This window comes from Trichomycterus rosablanca, chromosome 21 (genome assembly GCF_030014385.1).
Source record: "Trichomycterus rosablanca isolate fTriRos1 chromosome 21, fTriRos1.hap1, whole genome shotgun sequence".
NCBI classification, from domain to species: Eukaryota; Metazoa; Chordata; class Actinopteri; order Siluriformes; family Trichomycteridae; genus Trichomycterus; species Trichomycterus rosablanca.
Window position 1 is genome coordinate 12,955,160 of NC_086008.1, and position 23,850 is coordinate 12,979,009.

General features: G+C 42.3%; 1 protein-coding gene across 1 annotated transcript in view; it reads right to left on the reverse strand.

Moving 5' to 3' along the window:
- vcana (versican a) overlaps positions 1–23,850 on the reverse strand; it is a 45,832-nt gene that overhangs the window by 16,564 nt on the left and 5,418 nt on the right. The window contains exons 3-6 of the mRNA XM_063018037.1: positions 22,357–22,728; positions 22,073–22,247; positions 20,859–20,986; positions 15,631–15,924 (exon numbers count right to left, since the gene is read on the reverse strand). Of these exons, the coding sequence (XP_062874107.1) occupies positions 15,631–15,924; positions 20,859–20,986; positions 22,073–22,247; positions 22,357–22,728 (969 nt within the window). The remainder of the gene's footprint in view (positions 1–15,630; positions 15,925–20,858; positions 20,987–22,072; positions 22,248–22,356; positions 22,729–23,850) is intronic.

Below are 23,850 nucleotides of genomic sequence, written 5' to 3' on the forward strand. Positions count from 1 at the left end.
TTATGTCATATGCCTCTCCGATAACCGTGTATTCTAGGTCCACTATAGGTCTGTGTGTTGCATTTTGCACCTCTGGGTAGGCTGTGGTCGCCTCTTCCTTGTTACTTTCTAATTTACTAGATATTGTTGAGCTGTCGTATTCAGACAGTGTGGATGGAGTTGTTTGTTCAACGGTATCAAATTCTGTACTTCCAACTGACGAATGTGTCTCAGTAGGGGTCGTTCTGTTTAAGATGTCTAATTCATTCTCAGTATCAATAAGCTCTGGTCGAGACTCAACTAAAAATTGTTCTGATGTACTGTTGACATCCAGGTCTGCATCAGATGTAACTTCCAAAGTCACTGTTTGATCTTCAGCTGTGGGACTAAACAGAGACGGATCTGTTGGCTTTGGTGATGCATCATTTAAACCTTCTTCTTCAGTGGACTGTCCAGTTTCCTTTAGGGTCTGCTGCGTAGAAACTATGGGGATGATTGTTGTTGACAAATCTGTCATTCCTGTAAAAGGTTGGGAGGTAAATTCCATTTCAGGCACCTTGACACTGATTGTTGTAGATTCTTCGCTGAACATTTGAGTAGTCTGATCTCCAGAGATTTCATCCACATTCGATGATGACGGGCTTGATGTTTTTTCACTAGTTTCAGTTGCTTCATACTTGATAGTTGTCTGTACAGTGCTGTATTCATCTGGTTGTCTGGCCGTTACAGCACTAGTCTCACCCTCAGTATTGGGCTGAGTGGTGATTTCAGTCTCAGTTTCATTAATGACGACAGTAGCACCGAAATCTGGTTTTGATTCTATGAGGGAATTACTTTGGCTTTCGTAGTCAAATACCTCATTAGTATCTGAGCTAGATGTCATGCTTTGCGTTTTTGGAGAGAATGTCCCTGAAAACCCACTGGAGGTTGGAGGAACAGTGGTGTATATACTAGAATCTACATTTTCAGTGGGAAAACTTGAGTCTTGGTGTGATGTAGATGCAGGAGTTAGTACATCAATCCTAAAATCTTCACTTGATCCTTCAATGTCTGAAGGTTGAGAAAATACAGGTGAGAGTGTTACTGACTGTGAAACAGTTCCATACAAGGTTGTTGTTGATACTATGTCCTTAAAAGGTTGAGGAGTTTGACTTGTCTGTCCGTCTAGAGTCTCTGAGATGGTATCATTGATAATCTGAGGAGTTGTCCCAGTAAAGGGTTTGCTGGTTTTGTTTTCATTACTTGGCAAACTTTCTAAGCTCTGATCTGTAATTGGTGGGACAGTTGGAATCACAGTCTGTACATCAGAGCCTTCTGCAAATGCACCATCTCCTGAGAAACTATCGTTTAGAGCAGGAATTACAGAATTCGACATGTGGGGTGTTGCCTGAGTGGTTCTAAATCCAGAATGAACTGTGGTAGACGCAAATTGTGAGACTGTTTGAGATAAGGGGTCAACGGTTGTATGGCTAGTTTCAGTGGTAGTGTAGACAGGATGAGTGGTGGCATCGCTGATATGTGAGGTGATTGTTTGAGCAGAGTATGCAGAAGCATCAGTTTCATTAAGGACTTCTCCAGATGGTGCTGGTTTTCCTTGAACTTTCGTCAACAAAGAGTCCGTCCCAGAAACCATGTCTGTAACCTCTGGCTCTTCTGTTACTGATTGAGATGGCACATGTAATTCTGGCACAGGTGACGTAGAACTATACACCCCGGATCCTTCTGGTTCCTCTGTTATTATGCTGGATTGTGGTGTCATTGTGACAGCTGTTATACCTGCTGCTTCCTCTGTCATGATCGTGGGGACGAAAGGGGACGAAGGTTCTGACACCGCAAAAGTGTCTGCATCGATGATTACGTTATCTTTGGTAATAAATTCTGTCGTCACGCCATGGTCGATCATGCTGCCTGTGACTGTTGAGAAAAGTGCATCCTCATTTTTCACCTCTTCGGTGAAAATGATCACAGGGCTTGTTAATGTTTCAGATTTATGGACACTTGTGCTGCTCTCACTGCTAGATGGTACAGCAGTTAAGACTTGCTTAGCTGTATGATCTTCGTAGATGACAGATGGAATAGGTGGGGTTGTCACTGATTCATGTGTAGGCAGACTGGTAATTAGGGGACCCTGTGTAGATATCTCTAAATTGTTTTCTGTCTTCTCTGAGCTGTGGACCACTTCACTTGCTGTACTTGTTTCGGTGGTATTAAAGAGGTCGGGAACTTGGTCTCCAGAGCCACCATCTTCTGTAAAAGGTCTCACGCCAGTGTGTGTTGGTGTTGGATGCACCTGACTTGCACTTGACATCTCTGGAGCAGTTGTTACAGCTGACTGTTTATCTAAATCCATGTTTGTGACATCTGCTACCGACCCTGGTAGAGTTGAAGCTGGTGGCATCTTTGGAATACTGGTGGATACTTCAGTCATTACATCAGCTCCAGTGTCTTCTCTTGCTCCACTTCCAGACTCATCACGAGTCAAAGTTTCAATGCTAGGTGCTAATGTGCTAGGTTTATCACTGGTTTCTGCCTCATCGGTTTTTACAAAGTATTCCTTATTGGCTTCAGTTTTTGTTTTTTCAGAGTCTTCAACCAGGACAGATCCACTTGTGCTTAAAGCGTCAGACTTTTCAGCTGTCAACAATGCTGCTTCTGTTACCTTTTCTTTAGATGGACTAAGAGAAAGAGAATCTGGGATAACAGGAGATAGAATATCACCAGAACCTTCATCTTCAGTCCCTTCAGTTGTAGTGTCCTCTGCATCCCCACTACCAGAGTGTAAAGTAGATGCAATGGATTCTTTCTGGGTTGAACTTGAAAAAAGTGGTAAGGGAGTCTGTGACTGTAATAAGGTAGAGAATGTAGCCGTTTCAACACCTGAATAATCAAGTGTGCTCTTTGTGTAACTGATTTCAGCCTCATCGGTGTGTACAGGAAACTCTTTATTTGCTTCAGTAGTTCCTGATATATTATCAGCAGATCCTTCAAGCAAGGTAGACTTTTGATCGTCTGTGCTTGACGTCCCAGACCCCTCCATTTCAGCGGCACTGGATGTCCTGACTGAACTTGGTAATGTGGCAGATACAGTGGTAGGAATATCAGATTTCTGGTCCTGGTCCTCTGACCCATCCAACACCTCTGGAGTTGTGTGTACTATCATTGGTTCGGACTCTGTTGTTGACACATCTTGTGTTAGAGTTTGTGAAGGAACTGACTCAAGAACGGCATTAGAGAAATCACCAGAAGCCTCATCTTTGAAGTCTTCATTTTCTTCACCAGAACCATCTGACTCTGGCATTTCTAGAGAAGAAGGAGAACTGATATGTGACTCTTCCCGAACTACAGTTGGAGTTTGAACAGTTAAGTATTCAGTATTTCCGGTAGCATACAAGGACTCTGTTTTGTTGTGACCAGCTGTTGTGTGCACAGCTGAAGGTGAAGAAGCTGTAGGACGTACAACTGACTCGGTTGAGGTTTGGATAAATGCAGAAAACTCTGGTGTGGAACGTGTAGGACTGAAGGACTCTTCTACTGTTGAGGTAGCATGACCAGCAGTGACTGATTTAGTTGTAGTTGTAGAAAAACTTCCCTTTGCTTCCCTTTGCTGTGTTGTTCTTATGTCTAGTTCATTAGTGAATGTGGTTGTGCTAAACATACTTAAAATCTTCGCACCAGAAGCTGATAATGGCGTCTCAGTCTCTGCTTTCTCTGTCTGGTCTGTTTTAAATTTCATGGTTGTTGCATCTGCCGAGGACAAGGCACTCGATGTAGATTTATGACTTGTGTTCATTACAGTTTGTCCACTCTGAGTAAACTCAGAGTTGGGTAACTGTGTGGTATCCAGTGCTGATGATGTAGAAGTGAAATGGTCTTTAGGAACAGCTGGAGCAGTTGTGGTAGAGGCTTCAACTATTTGATCGCCTGAGCCTTCTGCCTCAGGGAAGAAAAATCGTGGATCTAAACTTGAACTTAATGGTGCCGCTTGGCTTACTGACTCCAAACTAAATCTATCAGTCGTTTTCTTCTGTGGACCCTCTGTTGAGAACAATGTTTCAGAGGCATCAATAATAGGCAGTTTAGATGAGGTTGATGCCTGGAACTCTACATTACTTGTCGGAACCTCCACTTCTGCTCCAGAAAATGCAGTGTTTGTTGCCTTCGTTGGCAACTGGGAAGGTTCCACTTCTTTTGAAATGGGAACGGCTGAGGATGTTTGCTCAGTCTTCGGTGACACTGTTTGTTTGTCTGTATAAACTTCATAAGCAGGTGTTGAGGTGATGTTTTGCTCCCCTGCCTTGTCTGTATTTACTGGAAAATCGGTTGATGATTCAGGTGACTGATCTCCTGAGCCATTAGCATCAGAAAATGGAAACACTGCTTCCAAATGGATTTCTGATGACACAGGTTTACTTGTTTCGGCTGTAGATGTGCTGCTTTCTTTTGAGGGGTGGGTTTCTTCAGATGGTTTTTCTGTGACAGTGCTGTGTAATAATGCAGGCCTTGTGAATAAGAAGTCCGAGGATTGATCACCTGATCCTTCTTCCCCAAGAATGAAAGGTTGTTTTGTTGAAGTAGTGCCTAAGGTGGCTGAATTAGATCCAGCAGAATCTGTGCTGTTTGAAATATCTTGCTTTGTGTCAGATGTGAACATATTTATCATTTGAGGTGTTGTAGACGTCGGTTGGTCAGTACTTTCTGTTCTTCCTGGGAGGTCTGTATGGTTTGTTCTGTCAGTCTCTGGTGCTTTTGTTATTTCCTCTGTTGTCTGAGCTGCTTGAATGGTAATTGATTCCTGACCCGACCCTTCGTCGACAGAAACAAAAGCCTCAGTTTTCTCAATTGGTTCTGAAGGTGCACTTGAGATGGCAATTGTTGGGGCCTCGGATGACGATTCCTTTAATGGTTGATCCAGTCTCGCTGATGTGCTTGTTTCAGATGTGGTCTCTGATTGATTGCTTAAGGTTCCCTCCTCAATGAGTGTCTCATTTTTAGGTTCTGGTACAAGAATTATTGGTGGAGTGCCCTCAACAATGAATTGTTCTTGGTCATAGTCATATTTTGATTCAGAGGTACTGGAGACCGTTGGTATTGTTAAGGTTTCGTCAACTTTTGTTGTACCTGTGTCTATAACTGAGTAATCAAAACTGGATTCCATCTCTTCTGTTTGTGTTGGGTCTTGAACTGTTGAGGACACGCTCTCAAATACGTCTCCTCTTGCTTCTTTTTCGACCATATACTCAGTCTCGACACTCACCTCTTGTTTGCCGTTTATGAAACTGAGTGTTGGTGTAGAGGTGGCAGCAGGAGAGTAAAATTCATGAGTTGGCTCTTTTACTTCTAAAATAGGTGAACCATCCACAGAGGAGGGAATGGGCTGATTGGGTAAATCAAGAATCTCTGGAAAAAGAAGACGGGGATCCAGATTCACTAGAAAAACAACAGAAATATTATTTCTTTATTAGATGAAGGGTTTTTTTTGCATGTTGTATATTTTCACACAAGACAGCTAAATATAGGGCCAGTGATAGCTCAGTGGTTAAGGTACTGGACTAGTAAACAGAAGGTTGCCGGTTCAAGCCTCGCCACCACCAAGTTGCCACTGTTGGGTCCCTGAGCAAGGCCCTTAACCCTCAATTGCTCATCATGTTCAGCTCATTGTGTAAGTCGCTTTGGATAAAAGCGTCTGCTAAATGCTGAAAATGTAAATATAGGGGGTACTGAATGCAAGAATTCAGAAATAAGAGCATTGTGAGCATTACATTACAATTACTGAAAATAGTCCATCTGTTTTTCTGCAGGCTTTGTTAGCCCCCTTTCATGCTGTTCTTCAATGGTCAGGACTCTACCAGGACCACTACAGAGCAGGTATTATTTAGGTGGTGGATCATTCCAAGCACTGCAGTGAAACTGACATGGTGGTGGTGTGTTAGTGTGTGTTGTGCTGGTATGAGTGGATAAGACACAGCAATGCTAATGGACTAAAAATAGTCCAACAACCAAAAATATATCCAGCCAACAGCCTCCCGTGGGCAGCGTTCTGTGAGCACTGATGAAGGTCTAGACGATGACCAACTCGAACAGCAGCAATAGATGAGCGATCGTCTCTGACTTTACATCTACAAGGTGGACCAACTAGGTAGGAGTGTCTAATAGAGTGGACAGTGAGTGGACACGGTATTTAAAAACTCCAGCAGTGCTGCTGTGCCTGATCCACTCATACCAGCACAACACACACTAACACCACCACCATGTAAGTGTCACTGCAGTGCTGAGAATGATCCACCATCCAAATAATATCTACTCTGTAGTGGTCCTGGGAGAGTCCTGACCATTGAAGAGACTCCAAAGAACTTCAAAGCTTATCTTGCTCATAATTCAAATAGAAATGACACTGGGTTAGGGAGAATTTTCCGTAGGTAAATATCATTTAACACAATATCTGGCTTATTGATTGTAATGCCACAAACACTGCCAAGTACAAAGCCATAATTAGAGGCACTCATTGCTCAGCTGCCGTTACAGAGTGAGACCTTACACTGGTGGTGACTTCAGCCTTGTTTTGATGCCCAGTTTTTACTGTGGTAATAGGCATCTGTGTTTATTCAGGTAACAGGCCAGGGTTTTTCTTTGCCAAGTCTCCAGAATTGAAGAGAAAGCAGAGAGGACCTATAATGTGCAGTCCCTTCATTACCCGCCTGTTGAAGAGACTGCATATACCTTTGAGCCAAGATTAACTGTGTAAACGCTAATAACTGAAACCTGCCAGCATGTAATGTCACGTCTTTTAAAAATCAAACCCGTCTTGAAGATTTGTTAGTAACATGAGTATAACCATGTACACTAGACCACTTTTAAAACGTCAGAACTGGTGCACAGCTCTAACTAGATGACGTTAATTGCTAACGTCATCTTGTGGTTATGTGGTGGGCACATTATGGCATCTATCATAAATAAGAGTCTTAAACAAGAGGATTCTTCATCCTGGAGGAATGCCAACCTAGCATCTAATTAGAAAATGTATGCAGAAACTGTATATTTGGCCACCTATTATTCTAAAATCAAGTAAAAATATTTAAATATTAATGAGAAATTGAGTGTGAAGGGGTGGGTAAAATGCTTTTCAATTTTGCATTTTGAGAGGTGTGACTACTGGTACACCGATCAGCCATAACATTAAAACCACCACCTTGTTTCTACACACATTGTCCATTTTATCATCTCCACTTACCATATAGAAGCACTTTGTAATTCCACAATTACTGATTGTAGTCCATCTGTTTCTTTACATACTTTGTTGGCCCCCTTTCATGCTGTTCTTCAATGGTCAGGACTCTCCCAGGACCACTACAGAGCAGGTATTATTGACACTGACATGGTGGTGGTGTGTTAGTGTGTGTTATGCTGGTATGAGTGGATAAGACACAGCAATGCTGCTGGAGTTTTTAAACACCTCACTGTCACTGCTGGACTGAGAATTGTCCACCAACCAAATATATCCAGCCAACAGCGCCCTGTGGGCAGCATCCCGTAACCACTGATGAAGGTCTAGAAGATGACCAACTCAAACAGCAGCAATAGATGAGCGATCGCCTCTGACTTTACATCTACAAGGTGGACCAACTAGTTAGAAGTGTCTAATACAGTGGACAGTGAGTGGACACGGTTTTTAAAAACTCCAGCAGCGCTGCTGTGTCTGATCCACTCATACCAGCACAACACAGACTAGCACACCACCACCAGTGTCACTGCAGAGCTGAGAATGATCCACCACCTAAATAATACCTGCTCTGTGGGGGTCCTGACCATTGAAGAACAGAATGAAAGCAGGTTAACAAAGTATGTAAAGAAACAGATGGACTACAGTCAGTAATTGTAGAACTACAAAGTGTTTCTATATGGTAAGTGGAGCTGATAAAATGGACAGTGTGTGTAGCAACCAGGAGGTGGTTTTAATGTTATAATGATCGGTGTAAATGTATGACTTAAGAAGCCTACTCATCAATGGCAAATTATAGCAGTTAAATGAATTCCAGTCATTGAATCAGACAGAAAATAAATGCCACTGTAGCAGTGATTTAAAGCAACACTTTTTCCATACAGAAAATAAACAAAAGAAGAGTTTAAAGGGTCTAATGAGCACTTTAAATAATCTTACATTGCACAGAACAAAGCAAGTATACAAAGATTTCCTGTGGAGAGTCCCTGTTTTGTACAACACATAAAATACAATGAGGCCTCATTAAGTTTGCTTGTTAGCACCCTATTAAATTTTATATGCTTACCGTCCCTTAGAGGACACACCCCAAATCCCAGCCATGTTAAAATGCCAGAATAAAAATATGAAAAGATCTAAAGTCTTGGCTAATACTTACACTTATCAGTCATAACATTAAAACAACCTCCTTGTTTCTACACACACTGTCCATTTTATCAGCTCCACTTAACATCTAATTCTCTACATACGTTTTTAACCTGCGTTTACTCCGTTCTTAAATGGTCAGGACCCCCACAGGACCACCACAGAGCTGGTATTATTTAGATGGTGGATCATTCTCAGCACTGCAGTGACACTGACATGGTGGTGGTGTGTTAGTGTGTGTTGTGCTGGTATGAGTGAATCAGACACAGCAGCGCTGCTGGAGCTTTTAAATACCGTGTCCACTCACTGTCCACTCTATTAGACACTCCTACCTAGTTGGTCCACCTTGTAAATGTAAAGTCAGAGACGATCGCTCATCTATTGCTGCTGTTTGAGTTGGTCATCTTCTAGACCTTCATCAGTGGTCACAGGATGCTGCCCACGGGGTGCTGTTGGCTGGATATTTTTAGTTGGTGGACTATTCTCAGTCCAGCAGTGACAGTGAGGTGTTTAAAAGCTACTGCAGTGCTGAGAATGACCCACCACCCAAATAATACCTGCTAGTGGTCCTGGGAGAGTCCTGAGCATTGAAGAACAGCATGAAAGGGGGCTAACAAAGCATGCAGAGAAACAGATGGACTACAGGCAGTAATTGTACAGTAGAACTACAAAGTGCTTCTATATGGTAAGTGGAGCTGATAAAATGGACAGTGAGTGTAGAAACAAGGTGAGTGAGATGAGTGTAGAAACATTCTTATACAGATTGATACAAATAGCCATTTTTCCAAAATATTCTCTCAATCTAGTCGTATCCAATTCCCCAATTGCATTTCACTTCCTTTCTACTGCTACTGCCCTTCACTCCTGACCGAGGAGAGCCGTGACTAACACGCCCCCTCCGACAAGTGTGCAGTAGCCGACTGCATTTTTTCACCTGCACGAGATGAGTTCATAAGGGGCTCAGTCTCGTGCATGGAGAGTAACACACTGCTCTCCACTGGTACAGGCACCATTGATCAGCCAACAGAGGTCGTAATTGCATCAGTTATAAGGAATCCCCTATGACACCCAAGCCTGACAGGAAAGCCAATCGTTTTTCGTGTAGGTGCCCAGCCTGCTGGTAGCAACAAATGGCCTTTTTTTGTGTGACCACAGCATTTAGCTGTGGCATCAGACCTCCTAATTAAACGCAGCTGATGGATCCCTAATTTAATAAGAAGATAATCCTTAGTGCTTTAATGACCTGTTGACCAGAGTCAGTGATTCAGGAAGATTTAACCCCTATAAATATGATTCCAATAAAATACAAGATGGTTTAAGTAAAATAGAAGTAAATACCTGTTCCATTCTGCCTTTGCTGATCAACGTTGATGATGATCACTTGGATAGGCTGGCGACTTGTACAGTTGTTAGTGCTCGCTCCAGGAGAAACCGTTGGGATATTTTCGGTGTCATCGCCTTCCACTAATATCTCAGGGATTTCTGAAGTTCCTGATGCTGATTCTTCAAAAATTACCGCAGAGGTTGCTTTCTCTGCCGGCATTTCAAGGGATTCAGCAGGTGTTAGGTCAACCGATATAGAAGATGCTGTTGTGAACTCTCCGGAATGTAGGGTAAAGGTAGGCTCCTGGGTACTGGCATCAACTACGTCTGGTAGCTTGGTGACTAAAGAATCATCCTCCACGGTATTGATGGTGTCCTTCACTTCTTCCATTGCTGGGGTCGTTGGTTCTGTGGTTGTGCCAGGCACTGTGTCGCAGAGAACAGTTGTGACTGTGAAAGTCACGTCAGTAGTGGCTGGCATAGTGGAATCAAGTCCAGAGCTGGAATCTTCATCGGATGTGTCAGGAATGGTGGTTTCTGGTGTGGATGGTGGTCCTGCCATTACGCCAACTTCAGATTCGTCGTCATAGTTTGCAAACACAGTAGACTGAACTTCTTCGGTAGGGGTTGCCTGAGGAACGTCTACTATGCCGGGAAAGCCTGCGTCTTCTTTGTTTGTGGTTCCTGAAATCTCAACTGATTGGTGCACCGGCATTTGAGGAGTCTTGGTAGGGTCACCTGATGAAGAACTCATTTCTATATCTGGTTTTATGGTTCCAGATGTTTCCTCTGTATTGGATTGTGAATCAATGAGTAGGCCAATTACATTTGTTGGCCCTAATCTAGACAGGTCAGGTGTACTCTCCAAATGTACGCCCTCAAGTTTTGTCTCTTCTGTATTCCCCAATGCAGACATGGGTTCTGACGTTTCCTCTGTATTAGATTGTGAATCAATGAGTAGGCCAATTACATTTGTTGGGTCTACTCTAGACAGGTCAGGTGTACTCTCCAAATGTACGCCCTCAAGTTTTGTCTCCTCTGTATTCCCCAATGCAGACATGGGTTCTGTGCTTGGAGACGCTGTAAGGAAAACATCAGATTCATGGACAACATCTCCACGGTCTTGTTTCTCTGACCCAGCTAAGCTTTGACTAGGAAAATCATCAATATTAAAGTCTGAGAGGGTAGTCTCTGAGTCATCATTCTTAAAATCTCCAGTGGGAGCTGTTACATGGAGTTCACTCAGTGACTCAGAACTCCTAGAAGCCTGGAGCAAGCTTGATGGAGACATGCTGGTGGAAAACATGAAAGGCGATTCTGATGGGGTCTGGTGTTCAGTGTCTATGGAAGCCTGGGTGTAAATAAATACTCCTGGTTCAAGGGTGGACACCGTCTCGGAAAGTGAAGGCCGGGCCGTGGTGGATGATTCTGTGGTGGGTAAGGATGTGGTGACACCCTGAATTGTGACATCCACCCATGTTGTTTGGTTAAGCTCCTGACCTGGAGATAGACAGGAAAATCTATTTAAACTGGTATAAACTAAACAAAAACTGTGCAGCAGTAAAACAGCAGTAAAAATTCTCTGCTAAAGAATTTATGGACAAACTGGACGTCTCACTAGGGAACAAGTTTGCCTCACACTCTCAAATGCACAATGTTAAACGTGTATTAATAATTTACGAGACAAGCTAGCTGGGAAATATAACTGTTATTGTACACTCTTATTAACACTTTTTGTAGCGTTTAAGTTAAATAAATATTTAGGTAAATCTATTAAACTAACGAACTGCAAATTTTGAGATAAACCGATCAGCCATAACATTAAAACCACCTCCTTGTTTCTACACTTACTGTCCATTTTATCAGCTTGTCTCACCATATAGAAGCGCTTTGTAGTTCTACAATTACTGACTGTAGTCCATCTGTTTCTCTGCATGCTTTGTTAGCCCCCTTTAATGCTTTCAGGACCCCCAGAGGACCACCACAGAGAGGGTATTATTTAGGTGGTGGATCATTCTCAGCACTGCAGTGACACTGACATGGTGGTGGTGTGTTAGTGTGCGTTGTGCTGGTATGAGTGGATCAGACAGCAATGCTGCTGAAGTTTTTAAACACCTCACTGTCACTGCTGGACTGAGAATAGTCCACCAACCACAAATATATCCATCCAACAGCTCCCCGTGGGCAGCGTCCTGTGACCACTGATAAAGGTCTAGAAGAAGTCAAACAGCAGCAATTGATGAGCGATCATCTCTGACTTTACATTTACAAGGTGAACCAACTAGGTAGGAGTGTCTAATAGAGTAGACAGTGAGTGGACACGGTATTTAAAAACTCCAGCAGTGCTGCTGTGTCTGATCCACTCATACCAGCACAACACACACTAACACACCACCACCATGTGTGTCAGTGTCACTGCAGTGCTGAGAATGATCCACCACCTAAATAATACCTGCTCTGTAGTGGTCCTGTGGGGGTCCTGACCATTGAAGAACAGCATGAAAGGGGGCTAACAAAGCATGCAGAGAAACAGATGGACTACAGTTAGTAGTTGTGGAAGTATAAAGTGCTTCTATATGGTAAGTGGATAAGTGGTAAGTTGTCCTTTCATCACTGTTTCACTTAAAATGACACGTTCTTTTAACCACAGACTGAAATAAAATGTAAGGTTTTTTCCTCTAAAGACACATTCAGCCCTTTTACATACGTCATGTGACGTTTTCCCCTTATATTATAAGCCCATTACTTTTAGGCTAACATTATACACTCCAGCTTTTAGGTATACAGTTTCCTGCAGTAACATTCACTGTTCACACACTAAAACTTTGTAACTATAGCAACCTCCAGTGTGTAATGCGACATGGACTGTATCCAGCGCTCCAGCTGTTCCAGATTACGCACATGCCCTCGTTCTTGTTCTCCAGATATCACTGATGTAAGGTGTGAGGAAATTTTTTCCTTCACGAAAACCAGACTACAGTCCGCTCTAGTCAATGAGTCTGTGTTCTCTTCCTTCTTTTTCAGCTTTCGGCGATTTAACGAGATGAGGTGCAAACGAGACCTCGCTGAATTCAGATACTGACCGGCACTTAGAACCACAAGGACCTGAGAGGTCCGAGCGACCCGAAATAGACCAAACATACACAGGGAGGTCATAGCGTCCTGTTTAAGGGTGACCCCGGGGTTCTGATACTTATCACAGCAGGCTGTCATTCCGGATGAGCGCCTTGACTGGTAGGAGGTGAGGAATCTAAATTAGCTTCGGTTAAAAAGATAAAGCCTTTCCCAGGTCAGAGGTCAGAGAGAGCTGTTAATTCGGGAACTGTGGCAGTAGTTCTAGGCATTATCTCCATGTCTGTTCTGATAAGTACGTGCATGAGAGACAACAAGGAGTGAGAGTCCGGTCGAGAAAATTACTGGAGTGAGTAATGAACAAGTTAAAGCTAAGCACTTTTTAATGGTGTTTGCTGGTGCAAATCATTGTCGTTAATAATAGGGTAAATTTAACAAATCATGGTAGAAATAGAGTAGTAAATGTAGCTCTCTAGACAAACACTTGTATGTGAATATTTCTATTTAATCTGTTCCACTGAGTGATATCCAAGATTTATTACATAGCAATCATCACTGTTTAAACTGGCTTTCATCAACACACTGGTCTTATTACACAGCTCATTTAAGTTTCCCTCATTACCCACAATGCCATTCAGCTACAAGCCTATAGTTCATTAACAAAATCAGTTGCCAGCTACACAGGCTTATTCATCCCTCCTATGTTGTATAGCTGATCTGCATTCTTTAACTTTAGAGCTAACATTTCTCTCCTCACTTTTAATGTTTAAATAAAGACATTTAGTCAGATTTGTTCTTTTTCTTCAATTTTACTTCAACAAAAGTAGTCAACCAGACAGTTTTCCACCAGACAGCACAATACTCAGCTGACTTATCATGCTTAAACACATTGTTGATGTATAAATACATAAGTCAGGTTAGTTATAGTGATCAGCAGATGAATAATTATGCCTGTATAAATATATATACTCTAATCAGCCATAACATTAAAATCACCACCTTGTTTCTACACACATTGTCCATTTTATCAGCTCCACTTACCCTATAGAAGCACTTTGTAGTTCTACAATTACTGACTGTAGTCCATCTGTTTCTCTACATGCTTTGTTAGCCCCCTTTCATGCTGTTCTTCAATGGTCAGGACCCCCACAGGACCACCACAGAGCAGGTATTATTTGGGTGGATCATTCTCAGCACTGCAGTGACAATGACACGGTGGTGGTGTGTTAGTGTGTGTTGTGCTGGTATGAGTGGATAAGACACAGCAGCGCTGATGGAGTTTTTAAACACCTCACTGTCACTGCTGGACTGAGAATAGTCCACCAACCAAAACTATCCAGCCAACAGCATCCTGTGACCACTGATGGTCTCAAAGATGACCCACTCAAACAGCAGCAATAGATGAGCGATCGTCTCTAACTTTACATCTACAAGGTGGACCAACTAAGTAGGAGTGTCTAATAGAGTGGACAGTGAGTGGACACGGTATTTAAAAACTACAGCAGCGCTGCTGTGTCTGATCCACTCATACCAGCACAACACACACTAACACACCACCATCATGTCAGTGTCACTGCAGTGCTGAGAATGATCCACCACCTAAATAATACCTGCTCTGTAGTGGTCCTGGGGGAGTCCTGACCATTGAAGAACAGCATGTAAGGGGCTAAAGAAGCATGCAGAGAAACAGATGGACTACAGTCAGTAATTGTAGAACTACAAAGTGCTCCTATATGGTAAGTGGAGCTGATAAAATGAACAGTGAAAACAAGGAGGTGGTTTTAATGTTATGGCTGATTAGTGTAAGTATGTATGTATATATATATATTTATAAAGATGTATATCGTTCATATCAATACTAAATCCAATCAGAGAACTATTTCAAATGACAGTGAAATTGACCAATCATATCAAAGTTAGCTTTTCTTCAATTTTATGTCGATAATATATAAATTCTCCTTGCATAAAGTTCAGCATACAGTCTTCAAAAATACTTTAGAGTAGTTGTTTAAACATATGAAATACATAAGAATATGTTATAAAAGTCAAATATAGCCTTAATATGGTATTAACAAGCAAATAAACCTTAAATTGTTTAACTTCTTCATACTGGACGCTCACTGCAGCTACTACTACATGTTTGAGTGACTGAAGGAAACCGGAGTACTCTGGGAAAACCCAAGCCAACATGGGAGGAACTCGCTAAACTCTTTGCAGAAGCAGACCAAAAGCAAGAATTAAACCCCAGGATGCTTGTAACTGTGAGACACCCACTTTACCAGCTGTGCCACCCTACAGCCCATGATAAATCTTATGAATTACAGCATATATTACATTTGTGAATTGATCATTTGCTAAGACTAACCCCACGCCATGATTTATTTCCAGAAGCAGTTGGCTTTTATAGCAATATGAGTTAACGTTCCTGTTCACCGAGCCCAAGCCCAATTCAGTTTCCGAGGCGACGGGTGGAAACCCAAAGTGAAATAAAGTGAGGTCAGAGGAACACTGCTCCACGGGCTAATAAAACCTGTGTAAACATGTCCAATCCTTTCCAGACACGACCCACGTGAACTTTCTCAAAGTAACAAACAAAGAGCTAGGATGCACACACGGTGTGCGCGTCTGCCTGGATTTACTATCTCTGGGTGTAGGGAAGGAGAAGGTAATACTGACTCACGGAAGAGAATCTGTGTCAGAGTGTGTGCGTGCGCGTCTGTGGGAATGGAAGTGCTCGAAGGGTGGGGACTGGATTACGTACTCTCAAAGAAATGACTTCAAGAAGCTGAAACTGACTACACGGTTGTATTTTCTTTCCACTTAAAACTTAAATACATGTCAGCTAAGTGTAACGCACACGCTCTTATGACACACTGTAAAATGCAGAGAAATGATACCTTTGAAACAGTACGCTCCCAGTTTCATGGTGGGTTCTGGGAAGCCGGTCTGGTTTTTGAAGCGGTACATGGTGCGAACCCCAAGCAATCCGCCGCCGCACTGTGTTCTGGGGATGGACACGGGGTGACGGGCGCTTCCGTCGGTGAGCCAGCCGTAGTCACAGCGGTCCAGACCTTTTCTCCAGGCTGAATGGAGCTGACCTGGTGAGGCCAGGACTGCATCGATGTTCTCACACTCGGACTTGGCCTCCTCAAGGGTCAGTCCATGTGAGGTATGTGCAAAGAACACTTCACCTGTGTGTAAAAAGGAATAAGATATGGGTCATTCATTGAGGGACATGAGTGTGACAGGTACAGCTATTTATCTAACTACTAATAAATATAAAAAATTATATTTATTTGGCTTTTCTTAGTAATGAAAAGTATTAGATCATTGAAACATACACCATATTGCCAAAAGTATTCCGCTCATCTGCCTTCACACGCAAACTTTACACTTGGCACAATGCAGTCAGACAAGTACCGTTCTCCTGGCAACCGCCAAACCCAGACTCATCCATCCGATTGCCAGACGGAGAAGCGTGATTAATCACTCCAGAGAACACGTCTCCACTGCTCTAGAGTCCAGTGGCGGCATGCTGTACACCACTGCATCCAACGCTTTGCATTGCGCTTGGTGATGTAAGGCTTGGATGCAGCTGCTCGGCCATGGAAACCCATTCCATGAAGCTCTCTACACACTGTTCTTGAGCTAATCTGAAAGCCACTGACTCTACATAGTGTGCAGAGGTTGGCGACCTCTGCGCACTATGCGCCTCAGCATCCGCTGACCTCGCTCTGTCATTTTACGTGGCCTACCACTTCATGGCTGAGTTGCTGTCGCTCCCAATCGCTTCCACTTTGTTATAATACCACTGACAGTCGACTGTGGAATATTTAGTATTGAGGAAATTTAACGACTGGACTTGTTGCACAGGTGGCATCCTATCACGGTACCACGCTGGAATTCACTGAGCTCCTAAGAGTGACCCATTCTTTCACAAATGTTTGTAAAAGCAGTCTGCATGCTTGGTTTTATACACCTGTGGCCATGGAAGTGATTGGAAGACCTGAATTCAATTATTTGGATGGGTGAGTAAATACTATTGGCAAAATAATGTAATAGATAACATATAACAAATAATATATAGCATACACACACAACATACACAACATGGAAAATATACACCAAATTATAATATATAACATTTAATTTTAATTTAACTGTATCCTGAGAACTCCCTCCGCTTCACAAACAGATTAATTTATATGAGCAATTAAAAAATGTACCTCTCACTTCCAGTAACTTAAGAATGAGAGAAACAGGAACCAAATTACAAAAACAAATTTTAGAGAGCAAACTTCATGGTTCCATCATCCAGGTCCTGCGGAAACAAAGCCACCCCAGACCATCACACTACCACCAGCATGGTATGATGTTCTTATGGTTGGATGTAGTGTTAGCTTGAAGCCAAATGGACCCATGACCCACTCTACAGAATACTATCATACTATACTATCAGTCTACAGAATACTAAGTCTTGGGGGTTATCTAAATGTCTTTGTTTTCTCCATTTGTGAATAATGGCTCACACTGGCTCTCGCAGTGGCTTTGCAAGCCTTTACAGACTGGTAGAATTTTATGACTTTTTTAAGGATTTGTATGTAATTTTTTGTAGAACATGATATTTCTTTGGTCTTTGCAATAGCTCAGGACACAGAGCCAAGGAATCAGATAAGTCCAGGGTTAACACTACTTTACTGGCTAAAATAGAGTAAAAGTTACAACCATGTTGCATTTCATGTAGTTCTTTTATTATATAATTTGCATATTTTGTAAATAGGTTAATCTGCACTCCTATTAAGACATTAATATTAACAGTCTGGCTAGATTTATTTTACATATCATGGAATGCTGTGTGTAGACCAAAACCTATGAAGAGAATGAGTAAAAAATATAAAAATCATGATGTTAGTGATTGATCCACAAAAAAATGACATTAAATATCAATAGCAATTTATAACAAGGCTGGCTTGTATTTTTGTAGACATTATTTTTGGACCATATCTTGTGTTTAACATAACTGTCAAGGAGGAAGATGATGATCAATGAGTAAACAGAAAAGGAGCTACTGAAACACATCGAGTCATGCAATTTATGTTACTTGACACAACTTGTGGAAAGTCTCAGAAGACGAGGAAGATCAAGAATAAGCTGGTCTGACAGCATCACAACATGGATCGCATTATCAGGGGCCAGTCTGCTAAAGATGACACAAGACACAGGGCACTGGAGAAAGCTGACCCTTCTGTGCAGCCAACCATCACAAAGTGATGATGGAGTAGAGACATGATATTTGACCATGTAAGACGTGTGTGCCCCAAACCCTCACCAAATTATCAAAGCAGTATAGAAACATCTTGATATATTTTATTTCATTTATCTTCTGATTAATCTATGCTGCTCTTTGAGGTTATAACAGAAATATCTTCTGCACTGCAACAAAAGGCAGATTCCAAACAATACTCATCAGTAATCCTTATAAATACTACCAATAAACAATACTGTCCGAGTGTTAACACAGTGAATTCTTCTCTTCTTTCAGACTGTTGTGCAGAGAGTATAATCCGCTCCATATGTAAAACAGTGGTAAATTAAATACAAATGATAAAAACAAAAGCAGGGTGTGTGTGTGTGTGTGTGATTTTTTTTAACCTAGAATTATGATAGAACCAAGGTTTCCATGGTTTTCAATACAGCAATACACAAAGAACATCCCCAAACTCTCTATCATTGGGAATAAAGCATGACACATGGCACAACACACAATAGGGCGTTTGTTTTCAGGAAGTGACACCAATTTTGCAAGTGTAGTTAATTTGTGAGCATTTATGTTTCTCTGTATTGGGCAGAGCAAACATGCCCCTCTTAAGCAGTCATCTGGTAGATTTTGTTTTAATTGTGGGTGTAAATGTGCCAGCCTCTGGGACAAATAAGTATTCAAAACTACCCTAGTTTATACACCGATCAGCCATAACATTAAAACCACTTTATCCATTTTATCAGCTCCACTTACCATAAAGAAAGCACTTCCACAATTACTGACTGTTTCTCTACATGCTTTGTTAGCTCCCTTTCATGCTGTTCTTCAATCGTCAGGACTCTCCCAGGACCACTACATGTGTGTTAGTGTGTTAGTGTGTGTTGTACTGGTACGAGTGGATAAGACACTTTAGTGTTTTTAAACACCTCAATGTCACTGCTGGACTGAGAATAGTCCACCAACCAAAAATATCCAGCCAACAGCGCCCCATGGGCAGCATCCACTCATACCAGCACAACACACACTAACACACCACCACCATGTCAGTGTCACTGCAGTGCTGAGAATGATCCACTACCTAAATAATACCTAACCATTGAAGAACAGAGTAAAAGGAGGCTAAAAAGGTATGTAGAGAAACAGATGGACTACAGTCAGTAATTGTAGAACTACAAAGTGCTTCTGTATGGTAAGTGGAGCTGATTAAATGGACAGTGAGTGTAGAAACAAGGAGGTGGTTTTAATGTTATGGCTGATCAGTGTATATATGTCCACCCAGTTTAGTGTACAAACATGAAGGGACATCTTCATAATTAGCAACGGTAACATTATAACAAGTTGTTTTACTCTCTCATAATAGTTGAATAGTTAAAGAGGCACTGTGTAGAGTACTCTGTAATTGGGATGGGTAGAGAGGCCTGGCATGTGATGAAGTGAAGCTTCATTTATAACATTTTCTAACATGGTTAACAAGCAGAAGTGGCAGGTGTACGCAAACCTCTTAATTCAAAGTTATTAAACACTACAAACTTCATGGGTTGGGACATTTTTGTAAAAGCAGTACAAGTATCTCTTGAATTCTCTTTATTTAACTGACAAAATTTGAAAGAAAAGATTTCCAATGTTTTCTTACAGCATCATAATTGCATTTTGTAAATATGGACATTATGGGAAATTCGATGCTTGCAACACATTCAAAACGTTAATAAATGTTCACCAATGTGCTGCATCACCTTTTATATTAAGTGACCACAGTTGTAGCCTAGTGGTTAAGCAGCTGGACTAGTAGGCCGATCAGGTGGCGCAGTGGTAAAATACGCTAGCACACCAGAGCTGGGTTTTCGAATACATCGTATGGAAAATCAGCTCTGCCACCTGGCTGGGCTGGGCGGCTGCATGAACAACGATTGGCTGTTGTTCATAGGGTTAGGGGCAAGCCAGATCATGGGTCCTCATAACTGGTGCAATTACAGCACCTGCACAGGGCTGAAGAATAATACTGATCAGGGTGTGGCTGATCGGTATATATGAACTCGACTCGTGCAGGTGAAAAATGCAGTCTGTACTGAGCATGTGTCGGAGGGGGCGTGTGTCAGTTGAGAAGCGTCCTCGGTCAGCGGTGGAGGGTTGAATCATTGGAGGATGCAATCAGGATAATTGGACATGACTAGATTAGGGGAGAAAATTGGACTAGTAATCAAAGGGTCACTGGTTCAAGCCCTACCACTGCCAGGTTGCTACTGCTGCACTTAACCCTCAATTGCTTAGACAATATGCTGTCAAATGTCTAAGCAAAAAATGCTGTCAAATGTCTAAGCAAAAGAGATCAGCACTGTGTACAGAGACACACCCTGATCAGCGCACTCTTTCCTCGTCCCTGTGCAGGAGCCATCAATCAATCAGCAGAGGTCATAGTTGCATCAGTTATGAGATAGTCCCTATCCGGCTTAATATCCCACCCCTATATGAACAACAGGCCAAGACTCAATACAATGTATTCAAACTGCCTTTTTTAATACTCTAACCTGCTACCAATTCACCTGCTTATTGTTAAATGTTTCAAAATGGTAACTTAAATACTCAAAAACTTTATTATTAGGTCCCTATTTGTACTTGTTGCAGGATTCATCAGGTCAAGTTTAACGTCAAACACAGTCATGGACAATTTTGTATCTCCAATTCACCTCACTTGCATGTCTTTGGACTGTGGGAGGAAATCAGAGCTCCAGGAGGAAACCCAAAGGCATACAACTGAAAATTTGTTCATATTTACATAATACAATGAAATCAGCCAACCAAAACATTAAATGACTTCTTAGTCTTCAAAAGGTTATAAACAGTGAGGGATTTTAGCTGCACTCTTACCCTCAAGCTTATCAGCATAGCAGTACACATCGTAGGTCTCAGTGGAGTTACGGATGCCGTATGATCGCACACCAGGTTTTCCAGGCATGTTACCAGAGCAGGTGTATCTTGGCATAGTTATAGGGTATCTACAGATTTAAAAAAAAGATCAGCTTGCATATATATTTATAACTACAAAAATAATCAATGAATGGTAGCCTGGTGGGTAGAGCTTTGGGCTATCGATTGAGAGGTTGGGAGTTTGAAACGCAGCTCTGCCATGCAGCCATTGTTGGGCCCTTGAGCAAGGCCCTTAACCAGCTCAGCTCCAGGCGCGCCAATCAATGGCTGACCCTGCGCTCTGACCCCAGCTTCTTAACAAGCTGGGATATGCCAATATGTGTATATGTACACCGATCAGCCATAACATTAAAACCACCTCCTAGTTTATTCACACACTGTCCATGTTATCAGCTCCCCTTACCATATAAAAGCACTTTGTAGTTCTACAATTACTGACTGTAGTCCATCTGTTTCTCTACATACTTTTTTAACCTGCTTTTACTCTGTTCTTCAATGTTCAGGACCACTACAGAGCAGATATTATTTAGGTGGTGGATCATTCTCAGCACTGCAGTGATACTGACATGGTGGTGGTGTGTTAGTGTGTGTTGTGCTGGTATGAGTGGATCAATACGGTGTCCACTCACTGTCCACTCTATTAGACACTCCTACCTAGCTGTTTCACCTTGTAGATGTAAAGTCAGAGACGATCGCTCATCTATTGCTGCTGTGTGAGTTGGTCATCTTCTAGACCTTCATCAGTGGTCACAGGACGCTGCCTACGGGGCGCTGGTGGCTGGATATTTTTGGTTGGTGGACTATTCTCAGTCCAGCAGGGACAGTAAGGTGTTTAAAAACTCCAGCAGCGCTGCTGTCTCTGATCCACACATACCAGCACAACACACACTAACACACCACCACCACATGTCAGTGTCACTACAGTGCTGAGAATGATCCACCACCCAAATAATACCTGGTCTGTAGTGGTCCTGCTTCTATATGGTAAGTGAAGCCGATACAATGGACAATGTGTGTAGAAACAAGGAGGTGGTTTTAATGTTATGGCTAATCAGTGTATATATGACAAATAAAGGCATTCTATTCTAATCCCACCACTAAATTTGGAAGTTTCCCAATTCTTAAAGAAACAGAATTGCATAATGTGCTCTAACCTAACTGACTGATCCGAGATCCATCCAGCATCACACTGATCTAGGCCATCTTCATACGCTGCTTTAAGCTGGTCTGGTGTAGCAATGGAGGCTCCAACACTTTGGCAGGTCTCCACGGCTTGATCAAAAGTCAAGGTGTATCTACTGGCGTTGGGCCGATAATGAAAAACGACACCTAGATAAAAGAAAACAGAAAGTGACTCAGTTTGGTTGTTGTCTCTAATAAGAGGATCAGAGATAAGATAAGATAACAATCATTACAGGAGACATAAGCAATCACCCACCACTAACATCCAGACTGACTGTATCTTGCATGTCCTCGATACCATACATGACCTCACAGCGGTAGGTTCCAGCATCACTAGCCCTCAGTTTCACCAAAGTCAACGAAGCGTCTCCGACATCCTCTGGATGACTTGGTACGGACACACGGTTCCTGTATCCTGACCCAATCTTAATAGCACCATTCTTGGCTACAATGACCGTAGACTCCACGTCGCCTTCCATCTTGGTCCATTTGATGCGCATTTTGTCTTTTGTAGCGGTCGTGGCATTGCTGGGTTCCACCTTAGGTAGCGAGGTGAAGTGGCACGGAAGGACCACCTTTCCCGACAGAGAGCCACTCACCGGCAGCATCACCGTTGGTGACTCTGAGACTGAGAGGGTTAAAAAAAATACTGCATTAAGCATCAAACACAGTGATGACATTGTGGATTTGAAGTGGGCTGGCATGCTTTCGAGAAAAACAGGGCATGCAAGCTTTCTATGCAAAAGGGCAAGCTTTGTTTTTCATAATAAAAACAAGCTAGCTGGGAAATGACAGAGAAACACAGCTGAATGTAACAGCTGATGTAAGAAAGGATGGGTCGATGCTCGGTTCACTTCTAATTACTCTTTACTTTGCAAACAAACCTTCCAGATTACTAGCTATCGCTCCGGCTTAGAAATCTAAAGGACCTAGAGATTATCTGTACTCTTAGATTTAATGTTCTGTACTCTTTCATGGAATCGAGCATAAGAGGTTTGTTAAGAAACTACATTCATTATTTTATATGCATTAGATTTTATGTAGCATTCAGCATGTTCTCTATGGGTCCCGGTAGTCTTGGAAACTACTGTATATGAAACAGTTTGCTTCTGAGTGACTGACATGCATACATACACTGATCAGCCATAACATTAAAACAACCTCCTTCTGTCCATTTTATCAGCTCGACTTTGTAGTTCTACAATTACTGACTGTAGTCCATCTGTTTCTCTACATACTTTTTTACCCTGCTAATCACCCTGTTCTACAATGGTCAGGAGCCTTAAAGGACCACCACAGAGCAGGTATTATTTAGGTGGTGGATCATTCTCAGCCCTGCACTGACACCGACATGGTGGTGGTGTGTTAGTGTGTGTTGTGCTGGTATGAGTGGATCAGACACAGCAGCGCTGCTGGAGTTTTTAAATACCATGTCCACTCACTGTCCACTCTATTAGACACTCCTACCTAGTTGGTCCACCTTGTAGATGTAAAGTCAGAGACGATCGCTCATCTATTGCTGCTGTTTGAGTTGGTCATCTTCTAGACCTTCATCAATGGTCAAAGGACGCTGCCCAAGGGGCGCAGTTGGCTGGATATATTTTTGGTTGGTGGACTATTATTAGTCCAGCAGTGACAGTGAGGTGTTTAAAAACTCCATCAGCAACGCTGTGTCTTATCCACTTATACCAGCACAACACACACTAACATACCACCACCATGTCAGTGTCACTGCAGTGCTGAGAATGAT